This window comes from Pyxicephalus adspersus, chromosome 8 (assembly GCF_032062135.1).
Source record: "Pyxicephalus adspersus chromosome 8, UCB_Pads_2.0, whole genome shotgun sequence".
In the NCBI taxonomy this organism is placed as follows: domain Eukaryota; kingdom Metazoa; phylum Chordata; class Amphibia; order Anura; family Pyxicephalidae; genus Pyxicephalus; species Pyxicephalus adspersus.
The window spans coordinates 58,040,629-58,068,346 of NC_092865.1; the positions used below are offsets into that span (position 1 = coordinate 58,040,629).

General features: G+C 39.1%; 1 protein-coding gene across 1 annotated transcript in view; it reads left to right on the forward strand.

Annotated features, from left to right (window-relative positions):
- The first annotated feature begins 755 nt into the window (after positions 1-755).
- The window catches only part of ADAMTS9 (ADAM metallopeptidase with thrombospondin type 1 motif 9), a 146,410-nt gene continuing 119,447 nt past the window's right edge, over positions 756-27,718 (forward strand). Inside the window, exons 1-3 of the mRNA XM_072421214.1 lie at positions 756-1,142; positions 1,705-2,072; positions 21,690-21,846. Of these exons, the coding sequence (XP_072277315.1) occupies positions 1,037-1,142; positions 1,705-2,072; positions 21,690-21,846 (631 nt within the window). The 5' untranslated portion in view covers positions 756-1,036. The remainder of the gene's footprint in view (positions 1,143-1,704; positions 2,073-21,689; positions 21,847-27,718) is intronic.

Below are 27,718 nucleotides of genomic sequence, written 5' to 3' on the forward strand. Positions count from 1 at the left end.
ATATAATAAAGTGTTTGACATGGGGATGGGGGTTGGGGTGTCTGATGTTTTTAAGTGCAAGGTCCACTTTAGGTTTACATTTCAGATACAGAGCAAAGTGCGACCTCCTGACAATCATTTTGTTATCAATTCCACTACTTTCTGAGTCACCAACCTGCAATAAGCATACAGACGGAAAAGTCAAAATATATACTATAAGGTCAAATCTGGTGGATGTGACATCCAAGTAACCAACATTTTTATATCCTTACCAACAGCTTTTGCATTTTGCTCTTAAATAATTTAAGACCGCCTGCACACCTTACGTTAAAATGTGAATTTTACCATTCGTTACCTCAATTCGCAGTGACCCTCCAGTACAAAAGGTGCGCAGAATTCCCAAAAATGTGTTTTTCCAATTGAGCTCCAAATCTAAATATAAATGTAACACATGCATGAAAATGTGTTCACTGACATGCAAAAGTGTAAAGTGTCACTAAAAGTTTTCTTGGAGGAAATAAAAAGTTCTTGCAAGTTATAATTCCAGTGTATCAGAATACAAAAAAATGTGGATTTGTGTGAAGCATCACTATCTAAGTGACATTCAGTTTTCTGAGAACAGCTGTGTAAAGATTCTGCATTGCTGGATATCATTAGAGATGCATTTGTGCAGTGAACATTGTACCCTCCCTGTCTGGGCATGGCTCTGTGCTTCCCACTCCCCCCAGCCCTGGCTGTTCTAACCTCCAACAGCAGCCTTCAGTCACTCAGGCAAAAGTACTGTAGAAAGAACTAATAGAAGAAGCCTGTTCATTGAGTCCCCCTCTCTCTTCCCCCTGTGCACTATGCTGGATTGCCTAGAACTCCATGGGCATTTGCTAAGGACTTGTCTCCCTATGCTGAGTGCCACTGCACACTCAAGGGCCAGTCCTGAGGATTATAAAGTCTAAAAGCCAGCTGCAAAAAGAGGAAATCATTATTTTATTTTATTTTTGGAAATATTTTTATTTGCAGTGCAAAAACAAGAAGAAAGGGAGCCCAGCACAGTCTGCTGCTCATGACCAACATGCATCTTGCCTTTTGGCTGATGGGATTACTGACAATTCTGCAGGACCTCTTGAATGTAACACCGGCACCAGGACCCAAAATACACCCTAGGCAAGGTAACGGTTTGGATTCATTGATTTAGAGACCCTATTAGGATGGGGGGAGTTGTGCTTTGGTCAGTGATAAAGTTTAGTAAAACTTATTCTTTATTATCAAAGATTATTAGTTATCTGGTTGGTATTTTGTTATAACGCATTCAATGTTTAAATAAATGAATGGCTGAACTTTTTTTTAAACTTTTTGTAAAGTTTGCACCTACTGTATGTTATAGAGAGAGAGAGATGGACATATAAACTTTATAAACATTAAATATATTGTATCATTTAAACATAATTGTACAAGTTCTGCAAAGTGAGCAATCCATGGCTTTTACAACGTATCAGGGAATACTAGGGATGTAATGAATGAGAAGTTTACCCAAAGGAGCTTACAGTCTAAAAGTTAAAGAGACAGAGCAAGAAGAAAGGCAGATCTAGAACAAGACATATGTGCATACACTAAGCAGTGAAGTCCACTGGGAACATACAGGGAGGTAGTTGAGGGAGAGCCGAGTACTCCATGCTGTGATATGTGTGTTACAATAACTTTTCCTGTCTGCATGTGTGTTTAACGTTGCAGCTAAGCTTTTGGAGAGGCTGGGTGAATACGAAGTAGTAACCCCTACGAGAGTGAATGAATTTGGTGAAGTCTTACCCAACTCCATGCACTTCAAAAGGAAAAAACGGAGCCTGGCCCCCCAGGACGACCCTTGGGCGAATGCCACTACTCATTACAGACTGTCAGCTTTTGGGCAAAAGTTTTTCTTGAACCTGAGTGCCAATTCTGGATTCATTGCGCCTGTGTTAACCGTCAGCCTGTACGGGCAACCCCAGGATAATGGGACCGATTACTATAATCAGGACACTGACTTTGGACATTGCTTCTACACTGGACATGTCAACAGCAAGACGGAACACATTGCAGTCATTAGCCTGTGTTCTGGAATGGTGAGTACTGAGGATTTCCATGGCTGTCATTAGAGTAATGATCACTGGTGCCATAGGTAGCGTTATCCTTCATCAGCACGCTAGGGCTGTCCAGCTGTTGCGGAATGACAAGTTCTTGATGTGCCTGCTGGGACATGTGGTTTTGCAGCAGCTAGAAAGCCAGATGTTATTGAAGGATGGCTACAAGAACTTTGCTGAATAGAGCTGAAAGTTTCTAATACATGAATATGATCAGGAGGACCCCTTTACAATCCTGGTTGTGTGATCCCATCATGTTCAGTAGGGGATAGGTCCCTAGCTGGTGTCACCAGGGGCATGCACATTCACACACTGCTGTCCAGAAACTCTGGTGCCCTCAATAGAGAGCAGTGACATCATTCTGACATTGGGACAGGAACAGAAGCCAAGGGGCTGGACACTGGAAGGGAGGGAGCTCAGATTCTGGTACATCACATAGTAAAGGAGCTTCCAGACTTCCAGTGACACATTGGTGGAGTTGGGATGTCATTGGCTGCCAGCTGGCTTGCAGGGATCTTCACACTTATAGAGAACATTTAATATTTTGCAATAAACTTTCCAGGATTGCACATTGTTTGTAGCATGTGTGCCAAGCTGCCCTAAAGGCAACCATGCTTGGGAAAAAAGGAGGCTGTCGTGGCTGAAATGCTAGCTGCCTGGCTACTATGGGTATCCGCTGGCTGGAATACTCACTAAAGTACTGACTTGCATCAAGTATAGAAGCAGCGTAGAAATGCTTTGTCCCAGGTCACTGACTCAGCAAGCATTGAGTCCTGTGGATCCAGCAAGACAGCCAAGCATGGTTTACTTTAATGGAACCCTGAGACACTGCTAACTTCTCCGTAGAAAAATGCTGGTGGCTTGGCTGTCACACTGAATCCAATACTTCCTGGATCACCAACCTGGGACAGATACAGAAATATGGAGGCACGCAATGCCTATATACTTGTTCCAGGTCAGTAACTTTGAAATATGAAAAATAGGAGTATGGTTGCCACTCGCTGCATGCTTGTCACAGGTCTTCAGCTAAGAAAGTAGTGAAGCCTTTGGATAAGTATGACAGCCAGTCAACTAGCATTTCACAAGGAGACGTTGGTTGTAGCAGCCTATTATATAAAACTTTTTTAAAAGTATCTTTTTGGAAGGAATGAGAAGTAGATTTCCCTACAGAAAGAACAGAAAGTAAGAATAAACCTTTTCAAAAGGAGAAAAGTCAGCTGATATCCGTCAACTGTTGCATGAATTTCAGATCCAATCTTTTAATCGAATTGGTAATCAGAAGTGAAAATCACACTCTGCATTGTACACTGTTGTCACCTGAACAAGTGTCCCTATTGGATACTCACCTTTATTTCTAATATGATGACAGCTCTAAACAAATAATACCCGGTGGGGACACAGACAACCTCGCTCTTTCAGAAAACAAGTTTTTGAAATTAGTGGACCTTTAGGGCCATTTCAGACCCAAGATGAGCCCCATTCTTCTGCAAGAGGCTCAACCGTAATCCAAAACCACTCCTATTCAAGTGAATGGGGGCAATTGGGAACCATTTGTTATCCATCACCAGTTCCCAAAAATGACAAGTCATTTTGCCTGTGCAGTTACTCTTGTAAGATTCACAAATGTGTGAAAAAGTGATTACCTGTGGTGCGGTTTAGTGAGCCCAAACACACAGGAGCAGTTTGCTGTATGCCTGCAGATAGCTAACCAGTTTTGCACTGCAGGTGGGAAAGAACCCCCAGCATAGCCTTAACACTAAAGAATTTATCATATTAGATAAAAAAAAAGAAAAATAATGCAACTTTATACGGTTCATACTTTCATACCGCTCCGGATTTCCAGGGATAGTCCCAAGTTCTGAATACTTGTCCCCAAATTCCTCCACTGACCCAACCAGTGCTAATAATAGTAGCAGCAATGATAAACTGGGCAAACACCAAAAATAACACATTGCCATCATGGCTATTCAGCAATAATACAACGGCTACAATGTAGCGTCTCATGAATGCCACTCATCATCAAACTAAAAAGATGACATAAATAGTTCACACACATGCATCATGCTTCTGTTTGATTATTAGCCATCTAAGAAGTTCTGCAGCAGCTGCCGCCTGTAAAGAAGGTCGTATTCTATCAGGACATCATTGTTTGTTAGCTTCATTATAAGGATATTGGGCAATCAGTGGCTCATCCTGCGCAGCAATGCTTACCAGTAGCTCCAGAGACCTTTTGTATCCAATTCCTTCAAAACCAATCATGCCTTGGTTAACCCAGCTCACCATTCTTCCATGGAATATCAGTACAAAGAAAAAATATGTTTCCAATGTGGAGAAATTCAGTGTTGCTGAATACGGTTCCCCAGAACGATTGTGTCCAGGGTTGTTGTTTCTCTAGTTGTTTAGTAGGTGGAGACTGCACAATCATTGGCATTTTCATTTAAAGGGTCCCTCAACTTGTTTATACGCCGGGCATGTGAAAAAAATTAAAGGGAAATGTTTCAATATAAATAATGCTAAACAGATTTGTTTGATGGTCAGTAATGTACTAAAATAATGCAACGAGATTGTGTTTGATCTGAAATAGGCAAATACTGTGTTGACGGTGTCTCCTTAAAACTTTCAGCTGGGTCTCCAAGTGTTTTCAGTTATACAAAGTCAGCAGCCTGTAGAGGGATATATACCTTGTTATGGGTTCTGGGATTTTTAAATGTCTTAATATATCCAGAATATACAAAACCAAAAGAACGATATGATATAATATACAAAAAAACATTTGAGCTTTGGGTTTTTTTTGGCCAAAGGTGTTTTTTTGTCATCACTGAACTTTGTATTGGAGGTATATCTCGGCCAAAGGAGTTTTTTTCACCATTGAACTAAAAATTAGAGTTGCATCCTGACCGAGAGTGTTTTTTTTCCACCATTGGACCATTGGCACCAATTGGGTTGTATCCTGAATGAAGGTGTTTTGTCATCATTGGACTCTGAATTTGAGTTGTATCTTGGCTGATGGTGGAGTTTAGACACCATTGGACTCCGGATGTGGGTGGTATCCTGGCCATAAGTGTTTTTTTTCTTTTTGCACTATTGGGCTCTGGATTAAAATTGTCGGTATTGGGGTTATAACTTTTTTCCCACCAGTGGACTGGGTTGGGGTTCTGTCCCGGCCAAAAGCAGGTTTTGTGACTATTGAATTTGTGAGGTTGTGTCTGGGTCAAAAATGGTTTTTGAATTGAGGTTGTGTCCTGGCTATAAGTAGTTTTTTGTCACCATTGGACTCCTGGTTGAGGTTATATCCTGGCAGAAGGTGTTATTTTCCTACCATTGGACTCATGGGGGTTGTATCCTGACCAAATGTTTTTCTTGTCAACATTGGACATAAATTGGGGTTGTGTCCTGGTTAATGGCGGTGTTTGGTCACCATTGGACTCCAGACTGAAGTTGTATCCTGGCAGAAAGTATTTTTGTCACATTTGGTTAGAAATTGGGGTTGAGTCCTGGCCAAAGGTGACATTTAGACCCCATTAGACTCCAGACTGAGGTTGTATCCTGGCTGAAGGTGTGTTTTTCATCACCATTGGACTTGAATTAGTGTTGTGGCCTGGGCAAAGGTTATGTTTGGTCACCAGTGGACTCCAGGTCAACTGGTGACCATCGTCAATAAAAATGTCATCTCAATATACCTAGTGTCAATTTTAGAATAGTGTTTATGTGGTTAATCTGGTAAATTTACCCTTATGCAAATTAGCTGAACTGACCACCCAGAGTAATTTGTTGTCTTTCTCCAACCTCTTTTGTTACTCTTTTCAGTAATATAAAGACCACTATACTGATTTGCTTATTTGAAAATATCATATTTAGGCTTCTGCCACTCGATACATAGTTTCTTTTTGTCTTCAATTTAATATTAATTACTATTGGATCAACCTGATATATTCAGGAAACACAGTCTAGGTATTTCAGGACTTTTTTAACGGGTACTTATGCTGGGAGAGAAGGAGAGGCTGTCAATGATAACATATCTGTCAATACATTAAGCTTTTTAAACTATGCTAATTCATTGGTATGACGACCCCATTGGTAAGCAGCTAGATAATAGTTTTAATTTTATAGCCAACACTGGAAAAATGACTTCTGGAATCTGATTGGCTGAAATTGTATGTGTGGCATCTTTCCCTTTCTTGTAGTTTTTGCACACGAGTTTTGTTTGTACAGTAAAAGAAAAACCCACGTGATCGTGGGAAAAGCCTGCCAGCACTACGCAGATAGTCTGTAGACTGGAATAGGACCCAAGGGTACTGGCGCGAGGCCTTACGTCTAAACACCGTGCCAAACGTATTTTTGTTTTCACTGCTGAATATACTGAATCAAACCCTTTGAGCATTTTCGATCTCAGTGTGAGGTCCTGGTGATGTAAGGATGACAGTGGGGGCTGAATGATGAGCAAGGAAAGTTGGAGGAAAAGTGGAGAATCTACTATCAGAAAAAAAAAAACAATTTAATGAACTGGGTTGCTTGGAGTAAAGGTGCCTATTGTCTTGACCATAATCACTAAGCTGAACAACCTAAATTCCTTTAGTAAATCAGCCCCAATGCCTAAAATAAGTACATTTTGAGTAAAAGCAATTATGAGTTGCACAATGTAGTAACCCAGCTCAGTTTTATTTTGGTTTACGTTACTTTGTTTGATGATTAGCTAGAAGAAGAGATGGTACTTTCCAGAACATAATTGTTGAAGAAGTTGGCATTCCAGCCTTGTAATGTTGAAACCTGGTTTTAAATACCACTTGGAACACTGTCTTCATGGAGTTTGTATGTTTTCCCTGTGCTTGTGTGGGTTTCCTTCCACAATCTGAAAACATATCAATAGGCCTATTGTCCTGACCTGGTGTGTGTACTTTTAATACCCTAGGCATTTTAATGGCTGATCTAACAGGTGATTCACTACGGATTAATAGCAACAAAGAGACATGAGGCTTTACAGCACAATTGTACTTTCCCCTTAAACAATAGAGATCAAGTTATGCTGGATCAAAGACTGAAGTGTTAATAATCCACGTTTTCCCCAGTAGAAAACTCCTGCACTGCAGGAGTTTGACATTTAGGACCTGTGTTCTCTAGGTTAAAGCAAAGTGCCTGTACGAGGATCCAACATGTCCTACCTTGTTATTACTACAGAACTGAAATCCGTAACAATTGCTTGATTACAGCATTGTAGTGCTGGCATTGTTAGTTCTCACTAACCTCTGTAGCTGCTTCCACTATTTTAGGCCCCTTTTATATTTACAGTTGCAAATTGCAAAGTAAGCCACTCTCAGGTGCATGGCAAACTGCTGATATGTGCCCAGAAACGGCAAACTGCAACGCAGATTTGCACTCCTTGCCTTTGCTTTTGTGATTGCAGTGGTTTTTTTTGTAGGGGACGAAAAAGCAAATGCACAGCCAGAAGTGACATGTTGCTTCCAGGAACCATGCTCCAACACCAACACAACCCACAGCTGTGTGCAAACAAACAGAAGAATGGTTCCCAACTATTTTTGGAGTACGTCTGCACTTGTGGTACCATGCCGAAGTCAGCCACAAATCTCTAAGCGGTCTAATTCATCTTAAAAGTGTTCAGTAGAAGATACGTATTACCTTTATCTGGGATGCTCAGCTGATCCCCCACCACTACCCACATTCCAAAGCAGTGGGTTGGCAGCCCACCAACCTTCTAATATGCAATGTTAGGGAGAACAAGCACACAGAAAGGGGGGAGAGAAAAGTACGAATATCTGACTTCTCTTGTGAACTATGATGAATTGCTCCTCAGTAACGCTCACTTCAAAGATCAGCAAGCGTGCATTTGAAGCCTATTTACTGTTTGTTAGGGATTTTTTAATATTTTATTGTCTATAGCATGGCCAAGTTCTTCTTTGGGATACCCAGTTGACTATGGAGGCCTAGGTGGCAAAAAATAAATCTGACTCTTGCTTGTAATATTTCCATATGATGCAGGCATTCGATGTAGTAGGGATAAGTTGATTTTCACTGAAGAAAAAAATTATTGGACTGCTTGGGATGTGAATTCAACTGCAAACCAAATGTAAGCACAAGTTTTTTGGTGTTCTCTTTGAATTTGGGTAAAAAAGTTCTAAAGTTGTGTTATGTATAAGAGCAATTGAATACATTTTCTCAAAAGCCCTCGTGTGTTGAAGCATCCTCAACTTTTTGCTGTGGTTAACCTTGCTCCAAAGTTTGGAATTACAAAATATCATACAAATGTGAATGGTTTTAGGGCCCAGAACTATTACGGATTAGTCTGTATGCTCATTTTAATAGGCCATAGGCACTTATGTTTAATACCAGTTTAGGTCACATATGACTAATAAGATAGGATGCCTATGGTAATCCAGAATGGTCAACAAGGACAATGGAGAAGTATCTAAACGGAATTAAAGTGAAATTGTACTAAGCATGTCTAAACAATATTGATATATGAGGCCCATATGTGCATTGATATAAATACATAAGAAATAATGACCTTTCTGAGAAGGGATAGGACATTTTAAAGTAGTAGTAAGTAAAGTTGGCATTTCGTTAACAGAGCTCCAAACATTACAGAAGTTTTTATGTCTTCAAGAGAACTCTACATGGTAACTTTATAACCAATGATTATCATACGATAACCAAAACTCAAACTCAACGTGACTTAAAAAAAAAGTTAAAAAGACCAACCTGCAGAAAAAGGAAGTTTATATTCACCAGTTCCACCACCCATTTTGTCCTTATAAAAAGCAATGTCCTAATGTCTTCTTCATATTCAGCACACGTCCAGGTGTGCTAGAAGCCTGGTCTCCCACTGCTCCCCTTGGTTCCTCCTGCAGGTACTTACATAACTACAGGACACAATAGGAACCTAGAGGTCATTGGATGGAGCCAATGGTTAATAGTAACATCTTTAGAAAAGCAGGTTATTAAATAGGTCTCAGTAAAGCAGTCTTTTTCACAGGCCAACAAAACAGGGGAATTTGCTTTCAACGTTTCTAGTGGACTGCCTCCCCCACATGCATCTCTTTCTGGTTACAAATTGATGAGCAGCTTGCCATTTTTTCTTTTAGGGGCTTCGTTTTAGATTAAAACTAGGCATTTCATTTGTCTTCCTGCAGCTTTAGCAATCTTTGAGTTCTCTTGTATGGTGTTCTGGCTCCGTTTTGTTTAGGAAAGTGTGGAGGATGGAGTAGGCTGTCATACAGCCAATGAAAATAGCACTTGAATGTGTCATAAAGAGCCGTCAAGATTTTGCATTTTTGATGATTTATTTATACATTTGCCACTCATGCTTATTTTTTTGTGCTGATTGTAATCCTTGGAAACTGACCTTTAAGCCAGAAATAGAGTTTAGATTCACATACAACAGAAAGGGCAGTGTTTAGAAAAGAAGAAAATGTTGGATAGTTTTTAGGAATCAAAATGATTTTTGAAATACTTCATCTCTTGTTGCCTGACCGTGCACTTTATCTTTACAGAGAGACGGAGGGAGAAGATATAGAGGTTACAGCATAGCTATAGAAAAAACATCCCATAAAAGCTAAGGAAGGCTATGGGGAAATAGTGATAGCCAAGTGGTTAGCACTCTTGCCTTGTAGCCCTAGATTCTTCATCTACTTGTTATTTGGAGTTTTCCCAATTATTTTAGGGGTTTCATCCTCTGGCTATCTGCTGATATGACAGTTTCCTTTCTCCTATACTAGCCAATGTTCTCTATATAATTTAGAGAATATGTACCATCTATCTGATTGATATTCAATCAATGTTACAATCATTTTTACCATTACATTTAATTGATATATTGATTTTGACATGTGTGTGGTCATTTGGTACTTTTTGTGTGGCTCCAGCACACAATAATGTATCTCCCTATTACTTTGATCTCCATAAGTCAGGTCTGCAAACTATGACTGTCTCCTGAAGCATGTCTCCAGTCCACAACAACACCTATATAAAGGTTGCAGTGTTCAACAGTCTCCTGAAGCAGGTCTGCATTATCTGGCCATTTCCTGTAGACCCTCTGATCATCTCTTGTAGCAAACAGTCTTTGAAGTTTTTGGAGATCTTCTTTATGAAGTCTGTCATCTCTGATGACTCCTGCAGTATATCTTCACTTTATAAACAAATCTTGTAGTTTTTTGACATTCTTCAACCATCTCCTGAAGCATGTCTACATTCTCTGATCAATTCCGGTCATACGCCTGCAGTTTCTGACCATCTCCTGCTGCATGTCTGCACTCTCTTGCCACATTTCCAAGTATGTCCACAGACTTTAACCATCCTTGAAGTACGCCTGCAGTCTTTGCTGTCTCTTGTAGCGTGTCCACAGTCTCTGACCATGTCCTGCAACATTTCTGCACTCTTTGACCATCTTTTAGCATACCGATAGCCTTTGACCCTCGTCTGCCAAATGTCCGAAGTCTTAGACAGCTTTCTGTACCATTACTTTCTTTAAATATTATGTGCAATCCTTTAGTGGTGTCAGGAGCCACACTTGAGGCCTTTTATATCAAAGGAGTTGACTACCACCGGTTTAAATGTTCAACACTAGTGGTACAACTGGGATCACATTGAAATTGTTAAAAGCTTTGGCATCTAGCTACAGTGCATTATATTATTAGTGCCAAAAAACAAGTTTAGGTATTTCTTTCTGAGAATAGCAGTCAAGGAAATTTGGAATCTTTTCCAACTGCTGCTGTTTTTTCTCCTGAGATAAGTCAGCCGTAGAGGAACCTACATGAACCTCCCTCCTCCTCTTTCCTTGGCACAAACATGACATTAAGTCTTATTGTTTACACCTAAAACTGGACCCAAAGATCTTCATAGTGTGAGAAAACTTCTGCTGGATACATGCCCAACAGGATCAAACAACAAGGCTTGTTGCCTAGAGTTGTGCCTCAAAGGCCAGCACCACCCAAAAACTATCATTTCGGCATACTGAAAAGCTGAATTACCTTTTATAATTTTAAGGGGTTCTTGTGATGATATTTTTAAGTTACCAAAAAAAGTGTCCAACTCTCCAAATAGACAACCCGAAATTAGAATAAAGAAATAACTGGACATCCATTTGTGAAAGAAAGAAAATTTTATTGTGTCCCTTTGTTAAGGAGAGGGGGTGTAAACCACTGATGACAAATCTTACAAATGGAATCTCTGAGAAGCTGGCAGATGAATAAACCCACCAGTACCCACTCGAGGCTAAAAAACAGCTAGGAGTGGAGCTGGCCTTATAGAAACCCTTCATTGTTTTTTTATTGATCTCATACAAACTCATCATTTCTTCATTCTGTCACTCTGCAACTCTGACATCGCTGACACATCCATCACTCCGTACCGCGCAAATTGAAATGTCACAACGTTGCATAACACAATTATGAGGAGGCTGATGTAAAAGGTCAACTCCCTGTTGTGCTGTGTTTAGCAGCTGCCGGCACGGCCACAGCTGTAGTACTGTGCCAGCCCTGGATTTTATCACTGGCCAATGAAAATGAGGAACCTTGGGGCATGTGATAAGGCTATGGCATTGCTTACTATACCAACTATAGAGCTAAGCTATCAGCCTGAAAAAAAAAGTGTATTTTGTCTATAATAAATAATCAGACATTTGAACTGGTGCCAGGAAAGAAATAGAAGCTCCTTTCTTTATAGGTGGGGTAGCCCTAAAATTTGACCACACACGTTATATGTTCATTCCATTGATCATTGGATTTAAACAAAATGATTAAGAATTGTATACCGCAAACATTCTATTCCAGGGGTGTCAAACTCTGCCCCGCAACATCTGTTTTTTGGCACCCAAAGAAATCCCCGCTGCTGCATTGAAATAGCGCCGCTACTACAATTCCCGGATCGCATCTATAGACCAGCGGCCTCACTGCCTATGCGTGGCCCCTGCATTGAACTGTTTTCTTGATGCAGGGAATTGTAGTAGCATTGCTATTTCAGTTTCAAGTTTGGCTTGAGACTTTGTCTAAGTTTTTAGTTTTTACCCAATGTGTAATTGACTTTGACACCTCTGCACTATTCGGTATATTTAGTGAACTATGATGAATTTTAACATAATGAATGTGCATGTCTGAGAACTGATACTACTATAGATTGATTGAATGAATGTCTCTGACAGGTTGTATTTGTATTCTATATATTTTGCTTTCTTCCATATTTTATTTGATGATAATTACATTTTGATTGATGGAACTTATAGTTTAGTTTACTGCACCTTGCTTTAACAAGCCAAAACCTCTTTTTTTATTCTTCCAGGTGTCAAAAGTCTGCCCCATTTTACTTGGGTGGGAACTTAGTATGCAAGGAGGAAACTGCTAAATGCAAAATCTGTTAGGACCAGATTTCAATTCATACAGACTCATAAAATCATCATTTTCATTAGGGGGTTCAAAGGGTTCCCTTTCATCAGGGCTGTTCAACAAACTGGTGTACTGGACTGGTAACACTGGAGGGATCCTGAAGAGTAAGCAGTATGTTGAGTGATCATACAAATTCCCCCTCAGGATTCTTCCAATTTTATCAGCCCTTTGCTCAACAGTACCAAACCAACACTCAAAACGAATTAGCATTTTTTAATATGAATCCTAATAAAATTAAATGTAGACTTTATATGCTTTACTTATATCGGTTTCCTCCTTGCACACCCAGTCGCTACTTGTGCAAAGAGCTGACCTTTGACCACCAATGCCCCTCAATGCTGCTTAAGACCTAAATGAGAGCAGCTACTGCTTTAGGAGACCCAGTGCCTCAAACCTTTCTTCTATGGTATTTCTCTGTTGTGCTTATATGTGTAGGTATGCAACCCTGTAGACCCTTTTTGCAAGTGTACTAGTAGTCATTTTCTTTGCTTGCTCTTAAATATTTTGGTCTTAGGTACATTCAGAAGAATTAAAAGATATCTGCCAAAGAGCCTTCACCCCAGGAATGTATTATCATCTATCCATTGCTCCGTGTCCCCTCCCTGCTGCAGTAGCCTACCAGGGGTAAATTTCCTTGTTGGATAATGTCAGAGCCTACCAGATAAATCATGTAATTGCCCCCCTCCAGGTGACTGTTTAGGTATGGCAATTAGCCACTCAGTCATAAGCACTATCATGCGGAAAAGGCAATATATTTTCCCATAAATGGAATCTACTGGGTTAGAGTAAACGAGTCAGTGTCCCAATGGAGCAGAATAGAATGCAGGAGTGCAGTATGCCGCTTTGCCCTGTGTGAAAAGTGCATTTCACCTGTCTGAAACCGACCCAAAGCTAAGCTGAAGTGTACCAAATTCTGAAGCTGGATCAAAGTTATTGAAGTGTATGGCTTATTTAACTTTCCTACTATCGTGATGCATCCCATCATTCCACGCTCTAGTGAATCATATTTGTAAACAACATGTGTTCTCAAGTAGTGAACATATCTGAGAATATCTGCCCTGAGATGACCATAATTCACCTGGGACCAATCAAATTTTAGGCTCGTGTATTCAAGGTGCACAGGGTGTCATTTTTTTTTTTTTTGCCTAAACTGTACCCTGCATGGACTAGAACAAGTTACAAGTTTAGCTATTAGCTGACACCATCAAAAGTTTATATCGTCTATTTCTATGCTACCTAGTGTCTATGCAAGCCAAGGCAAGCCTTATTCACTGACCACTGCACTGTAGTAAACAGGGGCATCGTCATGTGCTCCTCCATACCTGGACGATCTGGGTTCTTGACAAACTCTAGTTATTGATAATGTTTGAAGGGAAGGCAAAGCCTGGTCTCCATGCCCCGACCATGCTTTGGACTGTGTAGCATAGAAATGTTTCATGCTTCAGCTTTGGAGAATGCTGATTTGAATCAGGGCAAACTAACATGCAGCGTTGACATTTGGACAAGGCAAAGCAAAGCTAAAACATCATAGGAACTGCACAATGGCTTTTAGTAGAAAAAGTTTGCATTGATCTCAGATGCTAACATAAACATTTGTTTGAAGGTATTCAAACAAATATAGTTTAGGGATCTATTGAAATAAAGACGACCAAACTCCTCGAAGTGCCCGTTAAGTAAACCTGCTTAGTACGGGTCAAGTACAAAGGTGCTCCTCCTGCCCAGCTCAGAAAACATGCAGGTTGATTACCGTTTGATGTCCATTATTACAATGCAGTTTTTAATACTGTGTCCATGAATGGGTCATGCTTCACTCGTTCTTAGTATGGTAAAAGAGCCAATACTACAACTAGTTCAAAAGAAGGTAAATATCATTGTTTTTAGACACAGAAAGCCCTGGGCCATTACTTTATTTGATTACAACAAATGTCATATAGAATTTATTTCACTTTTAGGTCACCCTGTCCAGATTTTAAGGCAGCTAAAGCCAAGTGGCTAAATAACGCTCTTACGTTCGTTTAATGATTTATACCTGATCAAACTGATTTCAATTAATCTGAGAACAAATGTAGAGCATTTTGGTTAATTTAAAAATGTCCCAACCTCCTTACTTTTATTGTCTGGGATATTATTTCCCCAGGATAAGGCCAGCAGTGCTAAGGTATCTAAAGATATAATTATGCTCAGTTGGCCACTACGGATGTGCACATTTAGGATATGGTTGAAATACCAACCTCTGTTTATTGCCTATGGATACCATATTTTTGTAATTCACTCACACCTGCTGAAATGTTTGGTTGTAAAGCAAAGAAAGGATGAAAACATTTTTTCAGAGCTTGTTCTCCAAATGCCGCTGTCCCAGATCCGCTCACATTGTCATGGCAATGATACCCAACCTGGGCATCTGTACATCTCAATATTTCCCCATAATTCCCAATAGTTTACAGTGAGGTCTAAACGGATAATTACAAATTTCCTCTGGTATGATGAATCCCATTACTAACCCCAACCCACGCACATAGGGTTGTATTGCACCCCACTACAACCTTAGATTTTATACAGCTCAGTTAACATTGATTTAATGCCTTTGAAGGGCATGCATACATAAATATAATGTGATTTTTGTATATTTTAATTTACATAACTCCCAATCTTTCTTAGCATAGATTTGTAGAAACCATTAATACTAATAATGTTAAGCAGCTGTCTGTTGGAGCTGGGTAAGCTGGCTTTGGGGAGAAATTTAGTATTTACTAATTTGTGATTAATCAAATTGCAAAATGATAAAGTGTGGGAAGAATCACTTTTAAAGCAGCTCTTCCTTCTGCACTTGATGTACTTTTTTAAATTTTTTTCCTCTTTTTATATTGTCAGTTACTGTGATAGTAATAGATTATACTGTATCTAAACCCAAGCAGTGCAATACGTTGCAGTTTAGTAGGCAATAGAAATGGAGGATGCATTCATTTTCTTTTTTCAGGCAAGTCAGTAAAAAAAAAAAGTCCTGTTGATACCACTAGAAATCCATTGTTCTTGTTAATTCACCTCTCTGGGCTACAAAACGAAGCCAGTCCATGTTATGGATGGGATGTTATATCCTGGAAAGAAAATCCTACTCCTCCTGCCTACTGTAGGAAAGAAAGTGATCGCCAGATGAAAAAGCCAGATAAAAAAGTAATGCAACCCATACATATACAGACTGGTAATATATAGGACCTTGTTTTTTGGATTAGATACTAAGGAAGATTAGGTAATGAATCATTTTTTGCTTGCTCTTATAATTATTGATAAAATTGGTGGTTGGCCCTAGGACAATTTTTTGGATCATGGTACAGTGATGTCACTGGTTCCTAATGAACAGACTGAGCTTACATATTGGCTGTCTCCATAGCATATGGTTGACCATGAGTTCATGTGATTAGAAGGAATATCTTTAAAACTGATTTAATGAAACAAGCTATTGTCCATAATTGTGCACAACCAATTAATTTTTAATGCTCAGTATTAGAGAATTGTTTTGGAAAATGTTACCACTACCATTCCTTGAGCTGCTTCCTTGAAAACAAACAACATACATTTGGTATAGCAATATCCTGTAATTATTAAGTGTTCTGTGTTCTAATGCAAAGCCATATTTTAGAGGTTAGAATAACAGGAAGATAACTCCTGCCAATTTACCTCCTGGAATGATATCACAAATGATTGCCATGTGTCTCTGAGATACATTATCTTCAGAGGTGCCGCAATACATGTGTTCTCATGATAGTTACAACATGTTTTGTAGTCAAGTTCAACTAGACAGGGACCAACACAGACAAATAAATACTCCATGGCAAATAGACAAACACACAGCTGAATATATAAATGTATAAATTTATATATATATATATCATTTTATCTGCCAAAGGATTTGTAATGATGTTCTTTCTGATAAAAATTGCATCGGTGACTTAATTTTTCCTTTTTTGCTCTAGATACAGCTAGATCAACTCCCTATCATTAGCTTAGTATTGGTCATTAAAGGAGCAAAAATAGACTGATGAGATCAACCTTCATTTTTCATCTAAAAGCATATTCTACACCAACACATGTGATTGGCTGGCAATGGCAAAGTAGTTTACAATAATGTGGTTTAGATGCTATTAGACATTTAAATGCAAATAAAGCACCAAACCAGTAGGCATGAGTCTTTAGAGACTTTCAAATGACTGGCTTGCAAATAATGGATTAGCGCAAAGTAAATATGGTATCTTCATTTAAAGTAAACATGTCATTAGGTAAATTTGAGCACTACCTTTGCTGAAAGTCATCTGAAAGTTCCTTTGCTAATATGCTGACACTCAGGTTTCAGTTCATTCTGAGACATCCAAAGCTATTATTGAAATAGTAAAATCAGAAGCCTTTGTCTGTATACAGTACAGTTATGGATTCAAAGTATTGAAGCTAGGCAGTAAAACGATGGTCAGACAACTAAAGATGTTTTCAGCATGATGGTCAACAGGGTCAACATGATGGTCATGTAGAGGCCAACAGGTCATTGGTGAAGGACAAGTTTATGCTAGAAAGTAATTATATAAGCAAAGGTCAGCATGAACTTATGAAAGGCAGATGTTGCCAAAAAAAAATGCAGTTAGAAGCATTAAAAAGGAGTGACAGTTGATCTTGAATATTGTATAATTGTATAATACTTATATGTAAACTGATGGCTAATAAGTAAGTTGATAAAAATTTGATGGAAAACATAAACACCACATTCAGATAATAATAAATCTACTGGATTTAGTAGATTGTGTATTTAATAGTCTAAGGTTATACTTGCTTAGTTTATGATCGGAGAATAAAATTAGCTAAATCAACGTTAAAGAAGGATCTGGATGTTCTTGTAGATAATAGGCGTCTGGTGGACCCAAGCTTGTCCCATCATAGACAATCATAAACATATCTGTGTAGCATGTTTGAGATTGTTCCCTGTAAAATTGAAAAGTGTTCACCCAGGAGCATCTTAAGTAATATCACTTGTAGTTTTTTGACTATTAGAAGACCAGGGAGGCTGTTAAAGGAACTTTTCCAGTAGGGTACCACAAAACTTTAGGAGATGGATACCATAATTTCCAAAGGTTTATGTGGTTGCCACAAAATGTTTGAAGATAGCTCATGCCAACACAACTCACAAGAAGGTAGCTTTGCACAAGAATCTTTGAGCAACCTCACCTTCTGATCAAAAAGTTTCTGCAACATAACAAATCAACCACTGAAGAATATGCACATGGGATGGATGTGTAAAAGAAGAGCTAACATTACACTCAAGGGTTTTATGGTTCTCACTGTCGCCTGATTGCTTGCCCTTTCTCTTTAATACCTAGTCCATAGAATGTGTATTTTTCTACCTTGCATTGATGGACTGATGATGAGTCTACAACAGCTGTTTTGCCCTGCAGTACTATACACTTGTGGTTCTGGAGACACAATGGTCCACTGCATCATAACATAATCTAAATGTATCATTCTGTTCACTGACCTTGGAATAGGGAATAAATCCTTTGCTTTTTAGATTTAGTATGCAAGTTATAGGAAAAAAATTGAGTTTATCTTTTAAAAGGCTTTTTGATCATTTTGGCCCTTTTAGAATAACTAGACAGAAACATTAAGAGCATGCTTGACAAGAGAAACTCTGGAATTCTAGATGCTTATAGGTCAATGTGTATAATTTCCCTAAGGAGCAAGTACTATCAGCACTTAAGATATACATATGGTACCAGTTACTTGGTTAGACTATCCGTTGAAGTGATTGATTTGTTGGTCAATGGTTCCATTACAACAGACATTCAGGATCAGTCACGCGAGAAGGTTGACAGTTTAGAAACATGAAAAATGTTCTTCGCTTGATTTACGTGTCTGTCAGGATTACCAGTATTTCGTTCGGCAATTAGGATTATACATGAAGGTTTTCAAGAAGTTTGTAAATGTGAATTTTGGCATTACATATAAATATACAACTGTAAGTACTCTCCTGAACCAAGCTTTCAACTCAGAATACCTTTTCCGACACCCTAAGCAATTCCTTCATACAAATGTAATATCGTAACCAAATGTCATGGTGGCTAGTTCACATTATAAACTTTTACTTAATGCAGGAGCATTTAAGTTTTTTGTTCAGATCTTAAAGTTCTAATTTTCCATTTGAATTTTTTCAACATCTTTGTTTATTTTTATCTTTTTGAAACCTTGTTGTTTGAGAACAGATCTAGATTTGTAACAAGCATTTTAATCTGTTGACTGACTCACTACCCTTGCTGAAAATCTGTTCCAAGTATCATTTAGTGTGTTCGTTTTGAACTTATGTTCTTCTAGTTTGAGGTCATGTTCGTGTTCTTCAATCACAACCAATTGGAACAAATTCCCCAGTATACCCATAGAAATGGAGCCCATTCTATGGTTTGACATATTGGTTCGCCCTTAATGGGAGATGGAACTCTAGTGAGTTCGCCCATTATAATCCTTTTAGCAACCTGGTGTAATATGTTGGAGGTGTCGGGCCATATCTTGAGCTTCTAAGCTTTAGGTGACATCCGCATACTTTCAGAATTTTGTAACTTTTGTGGCTTTGAGTGAAAAATCTTCATCTATATTGACATGTATCTTCATGCAGGCACCTCTACCGCTCAACAATTCAGGAAGCAGTTTAAGATAAGCAGTTCTATTAAGGAATATAGGAACAGGAGAAGACTGGGCAGCTTTGACATTGGAGGTTAAATATAGTCAACTAGCCTTTCTATGTTGGAGATAGATAGCTAGACCAAAGAAAGTGTACTGTGCACAATGTGTGATGGTGCCACAATGACAGGTGGGCATGGTGAAAAATGGCTTTTTGTTACATGGCTTTTTACACCTTCCACTATCACCTTCAATCATCTGGATAACATCTAGCTACAGGAAGTTAGTGGTGGAAGTCTTGCCAAACAGGGGCCACATAGGTATATATTGCCTATCATGTTTCACTGACTACCGGTCCCACTGCAATCAATGTCAGTTGGTAAAGTATCCCCACCCTGCCCTACCAGCCTAATATCATAAAAATCATATTAGTTCTAGCATGGGAGAAAAATGTTCCCCAGCCCAGTGCTTGTCTGTGTAGGAGTCTTGGGCTACCAGTCCAACACATCTTAGTTTTACTGGTCTGGGAGAAAAAATGTTTCCCTGCTCATTCCCCCAATGTTCAGAAGTGTTGGGCTACCAGCTCAACATATTTTTTTAGTATTGGCCTGGATGTGTAGAAGTCTTGGTTGAGGCTCAGGTCCCCAGGAGATGTTGTTATCAGGTCTCAGGTAGGCTTTAGAGCTAATTCAAAGTGAACCTTGGCCTTCATGAGGACATCCACAATATTGAGAAAAGCCTATTACATATGCCAATTCCATAGGTAGCACATTGATACATCAACCCCACTCATAAAGACTGCTGTTTTCTATTTTCCACAGCTCATGGAAAAGGTCGTCCCACCGTGTAATATCACGCTACCATGTTACATTTTCTATTAAACAAGGCCGTGACACTTTTGACATAAACAGAATTATATGATGATTAGTTGTTTTTCTATTGCATATAATCATGGCAACAGTGTTCATTATGTGTGTGAAATCATTTGAACAACTACTATTTTTGACCAGCACCCTGGCCTTCACTCAGAAAGACTGATGATCCCAGTCAGTCGCAGCTATGCCCCTGCTGAAGCTCAAGTACAAAATACGCTCAGCTAGTGACTTGCACACATGCAGATTATTATAACAATCACGATACGTATAAATAGACAAGTATAAGTATAAACAGACATTCTCAGCATTAGTTCTTGCTTTACCTCGGGCCCTTGTAATTTATTGCTCTGAGTTTCCATACCATCAAACATTTTATACTCTAAAAAGCTGCAAACACGTTCTGACTTTGCTACTTGAGAGCAAGTGTGTAAAAGACCATTTACCCAGTAAAGAGAAAAGACATAAAAAATAAACATCTCCTCGTTCTGTGTTTAATAAAAAAGGAATGGTTAGAAGCTTGCATACATTTTTTACAAGCTACAGCTGCTCAGGAATAAGTCATCTACTTGGAAGTGAGGCAGTAATACAGTAGGGCTTGTATAAAAGGTGAACTCCAGGAAGATATAAAAGACACAAATTAATGCAGCTCTGGATTCATTGGTAGAAAATTCAATTATTTTTTATACAAGCAGTGTAAGTACCAGAACTGGATGTGCATCCAGCCTCTTGTATTACCTTCGCAGCAGAGCTGGGAATGTACTGGGATCCAGGCAGTTGTGCTGCATTGCTCATGTACTTAGAAAATGCTGATAGGAGGATAGGAGAGTGTATTGTTTGGCAGATCAGTGTAAAATTTTATAGACTGAAATATAAATGCTTTGGCAGGTTAAACAGCTCCCTTACTTGTATTTCAACCAACATGATGAATGAATAAGTGAATATGAGAATCACTGAACAGGGTTATACAGTGTTCTCCCCAGCCCCTTTTAGCTGGGTGCAGCACCCAGAACTTTTCAGCAACCACCCGGCTGTTTTTGGATGGGTACTGAAAAATTGGGGCTGCCACTCGCCTACAGTTTCTACTCACCCAGCCAAAATAAATTCTGGGGAGAACACTGTTTATGTATACCCATGTATATGTGTTCTTTAAACCCCCTACCATCATTTTAACATTGCTTAGATATTCCAGCCATCTGGCTTTCACGTTGAATAGTGATCAGTAAGCCTTATGGTGGTTTTACATCAAATGGTCACATAATATGAAGCTGTAGTCCTTTCTAGAAGTGCTGTAAAACACATGATAAACTTGTCTGATAAGGTCACAGCCTGATCATTCTGTTGAACAATCATGGCATCAGCATGAAGTGTGTGTACATACCCGGTCCAGTTGCCTTGGCTTTGTACTATTTTCCCAAAGATACAGCACTGACTGGTAATGAAAGTGCATCCTGCTGGTTTAATTCTTTTCGGAAGATTGGTTGACCCTGGGTGGTCTGACGAATTTTGGGCTATACTTACAGTATAATCACGTTTCATTCATTACTAGCCAGATCAGGGGGTGGCCATAGTTCTATTGCAATATCAATGGCATTAGCAGCTCATAGAATTACCTGAATTTGATATATAAATACATTTTTGATTGATTTTTTTTATTTACAATGCCTCTGTTTTATTATTGTCAGCTCGGCACTTTCAAGTCTCAGGATGGGGACTACTTTGTGGAGCCTTTACTGACAGAGGATGATGATGAAGAGGAGCACAACAAGCCACATATAGTATATAGACACATCACACCTCAGCAAAATGCATCAAGGGAAAAAAAGACTTGTGACACAACAGGTAATGTCTCTGCTTCCCTCCGACATATTTAATCGTTTATGTCTTATGGAGATTCTTTGTGTGACCATTCAAGTATTAAATCAGGAAGGGTGACCTTTTGGAAACACTATGGATGATATGCAGGCTTATACAGCAAAGAAGGGGAAAGGTCAATGGTGGTGTGTAGAAGCTATAGCCAGTGGGGGACATAGCCAACAGTAAGCCCCTGTACAGAACTGAATTGTCCCCCCATGACTTGGGGTCCTGTTTGGCTAAGAAGGATCTGGTGACCTCATCCAGTTGCACACTTTGCACCCTCCTATGTTCATAGTTACTGCACCCTCCTTGGTTTATAGTTACTGATCAAATTTTAGTTTAGTGCCAACAGATGACTAGCTGTAACTTTATAGTTTCAGATGCAAAGAAAACATGAATGTATTAATGCCACCTTAAAAATCTAAAAGAATCTTCAAAATTGCCTGTATCTTGAAGCACAGCCCTACCATTTACCCATTCCCAGGTCAATCTTTAACACAACCAACCTATGGAATGAGGTCTTAACTTTTCATTACTTCCAATACTTAAATCCTGACTTTTCATTTTCAATGTTGCCAATTCAGGGATCTCTTGTAAGAAGACTCTTAACCACGGGAACTCAACCACCATGAGCTACTGTGCCGATCTTACTTAATACTTAGACCTTTCATGTAAGGATGGACGTGGCCTAGGCAGCCATAAACCTGTCCTAAACTGTCACCTGACTGGGAGAAGAAAGAATTCAACCCTCTGAATGGTAGCTCTGATACCATCGAAACTGGAGCTTGCACATAGCTAGAACACAGCAAGTAGGAAGATTCAGAATCAGTTGGTGAGAAGGGGGTTTCTTACAAGCGAACCTGGCAATTTGCACTGACTGTCCAAATTGGTAGAATAGCTTTACCACCTAACTCCTAGCCTGCCCCTAACATGCAACCCCTTTAACCCTTATATGTATATGAACCCCTAAGGAAAGTCTTTTATGTATAATTGAACCTGTATTTTCCAACGGCTCTGTCTAGCTGACACAAGCAAGGAAGCCATAATTATATTGGCTTACATAGGGGTAAGCAGTCTCTCTTAGCCCGTGTGGCAGTACAAAGTGCCGGAGCATCAAAATTACTAATCCTCAGGGCTGTCATGTAGAGAAAGAGAGAAGTAAGTCATATGACCCCCATACCCAGAATTACTGGGTATTTTGCTTGGTTCTCTGTGGCATAGAATCAATGTCATGAGGGGAAGGCAAGTATATACTGGGGTGGGCCACAGGTAAGTGAACCTGTTGCTTTGCCTGCATGTACATTACATGTCCAATATACCTCTCTTGTCAAACCATATTACTAAACCTTAAACTAAATCTCTAGATTCCTGATCCTAATACTAATCTAATGTAGCTCCAAAATGATGACCCAACATTGAAATAACTCCTTGCTTTCAATATGTATTAGGAGCTTGCCAGTACTCACATATGTGCTTCTGCTGACAGCTCGGCACCAAAAATATCTGAGCTAAGCTTTCAGCACCAAGGAGTAATGATCCATTCTTTTAAATAAGACCATTTGTACAAATGAAGCCTCCAATGACAGCCATCAGCCCAACAGCTGCTGGAGAGCTCCTGGTCTTCAGTGGCTGAATATTCTCATTTTCCCATATAGCTGAACATTCTCCCAGACTTCCATAAAGCTCCTTGTCATATGGTTAAGCCATTGAAGTCTCTGTCCTCAGACACGACATCCTGCATGGCAGAAGGAAAATGGCTTTATTGGTAACTCGAGAAAATAGGAGCACAGAGCTGATGACAACATCTCCTCCGAGTCCTCATACATCGAAAAAACATGTTTTTCATCCAGCTTCTAAGACCAGTTTTTCCATATTAAAAGCCATTTCATCATCTTCCGTTTCTCAAAGGCCATTTTGTTTTTTTAATAGATGTTGCTGTTCAGCGAGGAGCTGAAACGGTTCATAAGGAAAGCGTCATTAATCTCTTTTTAATCCCTGCACAGGACACCTGCAGGAATAGGAGCTGGGAGGAAATCAGGGCACAGAATGTTTTCAGTTTCAGCACTACAAAAAAAGTCTGGTTGCTAAATGTAGAATGACAGGGCCGTGTTACGTTACTTAGCTACTATAATGCAGTGCAGCTGTAATTAAAGTATATACAAACCCTAGTAGTGAAATATCTATTATTTAATCCCTATTAGATGTCCTATAAATGAAATATGTTATATTTATTTGTGCAAAAAATACTTGTTGATCTCTACAGAGATTCAGTGCTGACCACTCATCATATCAGACAATAAAAATAACCCTGCTCAACGTTTGTGAGCTATACAGAACACACCCCTGGTGTGGAGAAGAGGAAATGGGAAGTTGTTTTGTAGGCCTACCTCACCTATTTCACAGAAGATGCCTTTTGCTTAACTCAAAACTCAGCAAACCTCATTGAAGGAGTGGGACTTACCTCCAAACAAATATTGCTTGTTTTTATTTGTTTGTCAGAATGTAATACCTAATATCCAGCATCACGTGTCCAAACTATTTAATGTTTTATTGCTGGCTGTGTCCCCACTGGGGATATTTACCATCGTTACTTGTCTTGATGACCAATAAATTTGGGGCCGAAGGTTAATAACCAAGATTTTAAAGTTACTAGAGCATGAATAAAGGGATTTGTTTAATTGGGAAACCTGTTAAGGTGACAACCATTTAAGTAGTTATTTCACTCACTTTGAAATGAAGTCTTCATACTTCTTCATACTTTTTATCTCTCAATCTTTTGTTATCTCATTATTGTTAGCATTATTTACAAAACAAGTAAATGTAAAATGTTAGCTTTCTACATGATTACACAGTGGCTATGACTTGTACCTTCTTGCACTTTGTATGTTCTCTTTTTGAGATTTCCTCCCACATCCCAATAACATACTTGGCTTTCCCCCCAAATTGGCCTTCAAGGTAGGAGCACTGTAGCATTATATATATATATATATATATATATATATATATATATATATATATACACACACAGAGATAGGGAGACAGAGAGCTTTATATTTACATAATACTGTAGACTATAATGTCCCTTTCATGGAAAAGTCATTTTTTGACAAAACTTTTGATATCCTAGTAGGAAGCATTGCACTATTCACCACCACTATGTGCTTTCTTGTTCTGCCTCATTACTCCTGATGCAGGTAAGGGCTGGGGGGAGTGTAATCTAGCTCTATTCATGCTTTTGTATAAAATCACAATGAAGATCTTCAAAGTTCTTGTTTAATTACCTCCTCCTGCACATTCCAGTTCTTACAACTTCCAGCCTGACTACAGACTAACTCTAGGTTATATTTCTTGTATCTTGGACTGTAAAACTGTTTTACTCTTCACAGTTTGGAAACTAGAGCAGTAGGTCAGTCGAGCAAAAGCAAACTTCAGTGCATGAAAAAAATTGATTGGATAGCATTGGATTGGATATATTTACCTACTTTATACCAAAAACATTTTAAACGGGCCATAGCTGTTATGTTTTCTGTCTCGTTCTGGGTTTGCGTCACTCTCTTCCGGGTATTGATCGGCCACTGATTGTGTAACACTTGCCTATGTGTACATTTTCAGCATCCTACTGATATTGGGGTAGGATTATGAGCGTACAATGTGCAACTAAAAAGATGAAGAATATCTTATATCATTTTAAAAAGAATGCCAGAGAAAAGGCATAGCACAAGAGATTTTCTAAAATCTAGAGGCATAAATAAGGAGTGTCAATGTCCACGAGGAGAGAAATGTCAAAACATAGCTAGCTGAGTATAGCCAGAATGAGTTTTGGTTGGGGAGAACAGAAAGAGAGGTGTGGCTTCATGTTTTTGGTCCATTGTCATCCTAAATAAGGGCTTTTTTTTTTGTTGACCCTTGTGTCATAGCACACTGTTAAGTTTATTTAAAAAGTATTGCTTTGCCCAAGCAGTGGTATAATGAATAAAAAAAAAAATGCATATTTCATAAAGTATGGCACCCTTCCTTTCTTTTAAATGTTTTCTGCTCAGAACCCTTTCATACCTGCATGGGAAAACCGAACAGATGGCCATTTTTGGGCACATAGAAAACCGCTGCTGTGCACCCAGGAGTGGCAAACCACAAGTATATGAATTTGCACATAGTTGGGGTTGTGGTTGTGGTCATGAACTGCGACGTGATCCAATCTTGGGAGTGGTTGGGAGCATGGACCTGTGGCAAAACGCTTCTGTCATCCTCTGGTCTGAAATGGACCTTTAAAGCTGGCATAGTGCAAGACAATTTCTGACAATACTTCCTATGCCTGAAACTCCTATGCTGTACATACTACTAAAAATATTCCCTGATTCTAAACATATAACATGATCCGCTGACAATTCCTTTGATGTTGCAGATTAGGAAACCATTTAGGTTTACTATAATGATAAAATTGAGCTAAAAACCTTAGTACTATGAGGACCATTACATACACACCTAAGCTAAACCAATAAATTTATGGCCCATTTGTCCTAGAGCATTAGAGCAAAACTTTACAGTGCTGACATTAAAGAGAAGATAAATATTACATTAGCGTGGAAGGAATAAAAAAAGAAGAATGCTTCTGCATCTTTTCCTGCAACATAAATGAAACAACGGAACATGGTGAGCTTTGGCATTTATTAAAATGGAATGATTTCTTCCACCTATAAAAACAACTCCAGGCTTTATGGCAAGAGTTTATACGAGTGTGTGAATAAGAAAATCAGATTGAAGTGCTCTGTGAATCTCAGTATTTATTTCCATAAAGTTGTTTTATGATATGATAATGTGGCTGGTACGGGTGCTGTAAAAGAAATAATCTTGTTGTTTCAGCAGAGCTGTTGGCAGAGAGAAGTAAGAAATCCTCGTTTCTGAAAATAAAGTGATAACTTTCACGAGAAACTTTGGGGTCAGCCTTTGCTGACTCTCTTCTGGAAATACTATTGGCCTGGCAGCCTCTAGTATCAATATTCTGTGTTGCATTAGCCAAGAACATATAGGCATCAACTGAAGCTATGAATATTTATTTCAGGGCAATGATTCAGAACATACTGGTGCAAGAAACTGCCATGTTAAACTTGGATAGCTCTTAACCTTCTGTGTTGGCCAAAAAGATCAGAACTGTATCTTTTATTAAAAAAAAGGGGGCAGCTGCTGAGGTCCCCCAGCCAAGAAAGGCTTCCCCGAATATGGTCTTTTTAATTATGGCACACCAATATTCGCAGAAACTAGGAGACTGATAATCAACATCTTGGACTCTCCACCCACTTGCCCGTTGGCTGCCTGGCCTTCATGATGACTCCCAAAAACCATCAACCAGGGAACTTACATAGACTTTCTCACTACTGACTCCAACAGAGGACCAAATAAACCAAAGGAGATCAGGAAAGGTGAGTATGAGGGGGTTATTGGGTTGGCTTTTTTATAGGACCATTAGATAAACATGGAAAAATAGACTCAAGAGAGTAGGTGAAGTCTTTTACAAGAGTCTGTAGGAAACAGGTTCTGCAGAGGAGGAGCCTGCTGGAATGCAAACATTAGGTAACAGGTAATACTGCTGTTTATATCACCCTAATATTATTATTATTAATATTTTTACACGGTATTTATATAGGGCCATCATAATATGCAGCGCTGTATAAAGTCCATAGTCATGACACTAACCCAAAGGGGCTCACTATCTAATGTCCCTACCATAGTCATATGTCATTAATATAGTCTAAGATCAATTTTGGGGGGAAGCCAATTAACTTAACTGCTTGTAAAGACCTAGATTAACGTTTATTAATTTAATTGCAGTGGTAGCGGCCCCACTGCACTGGAAGTTTCA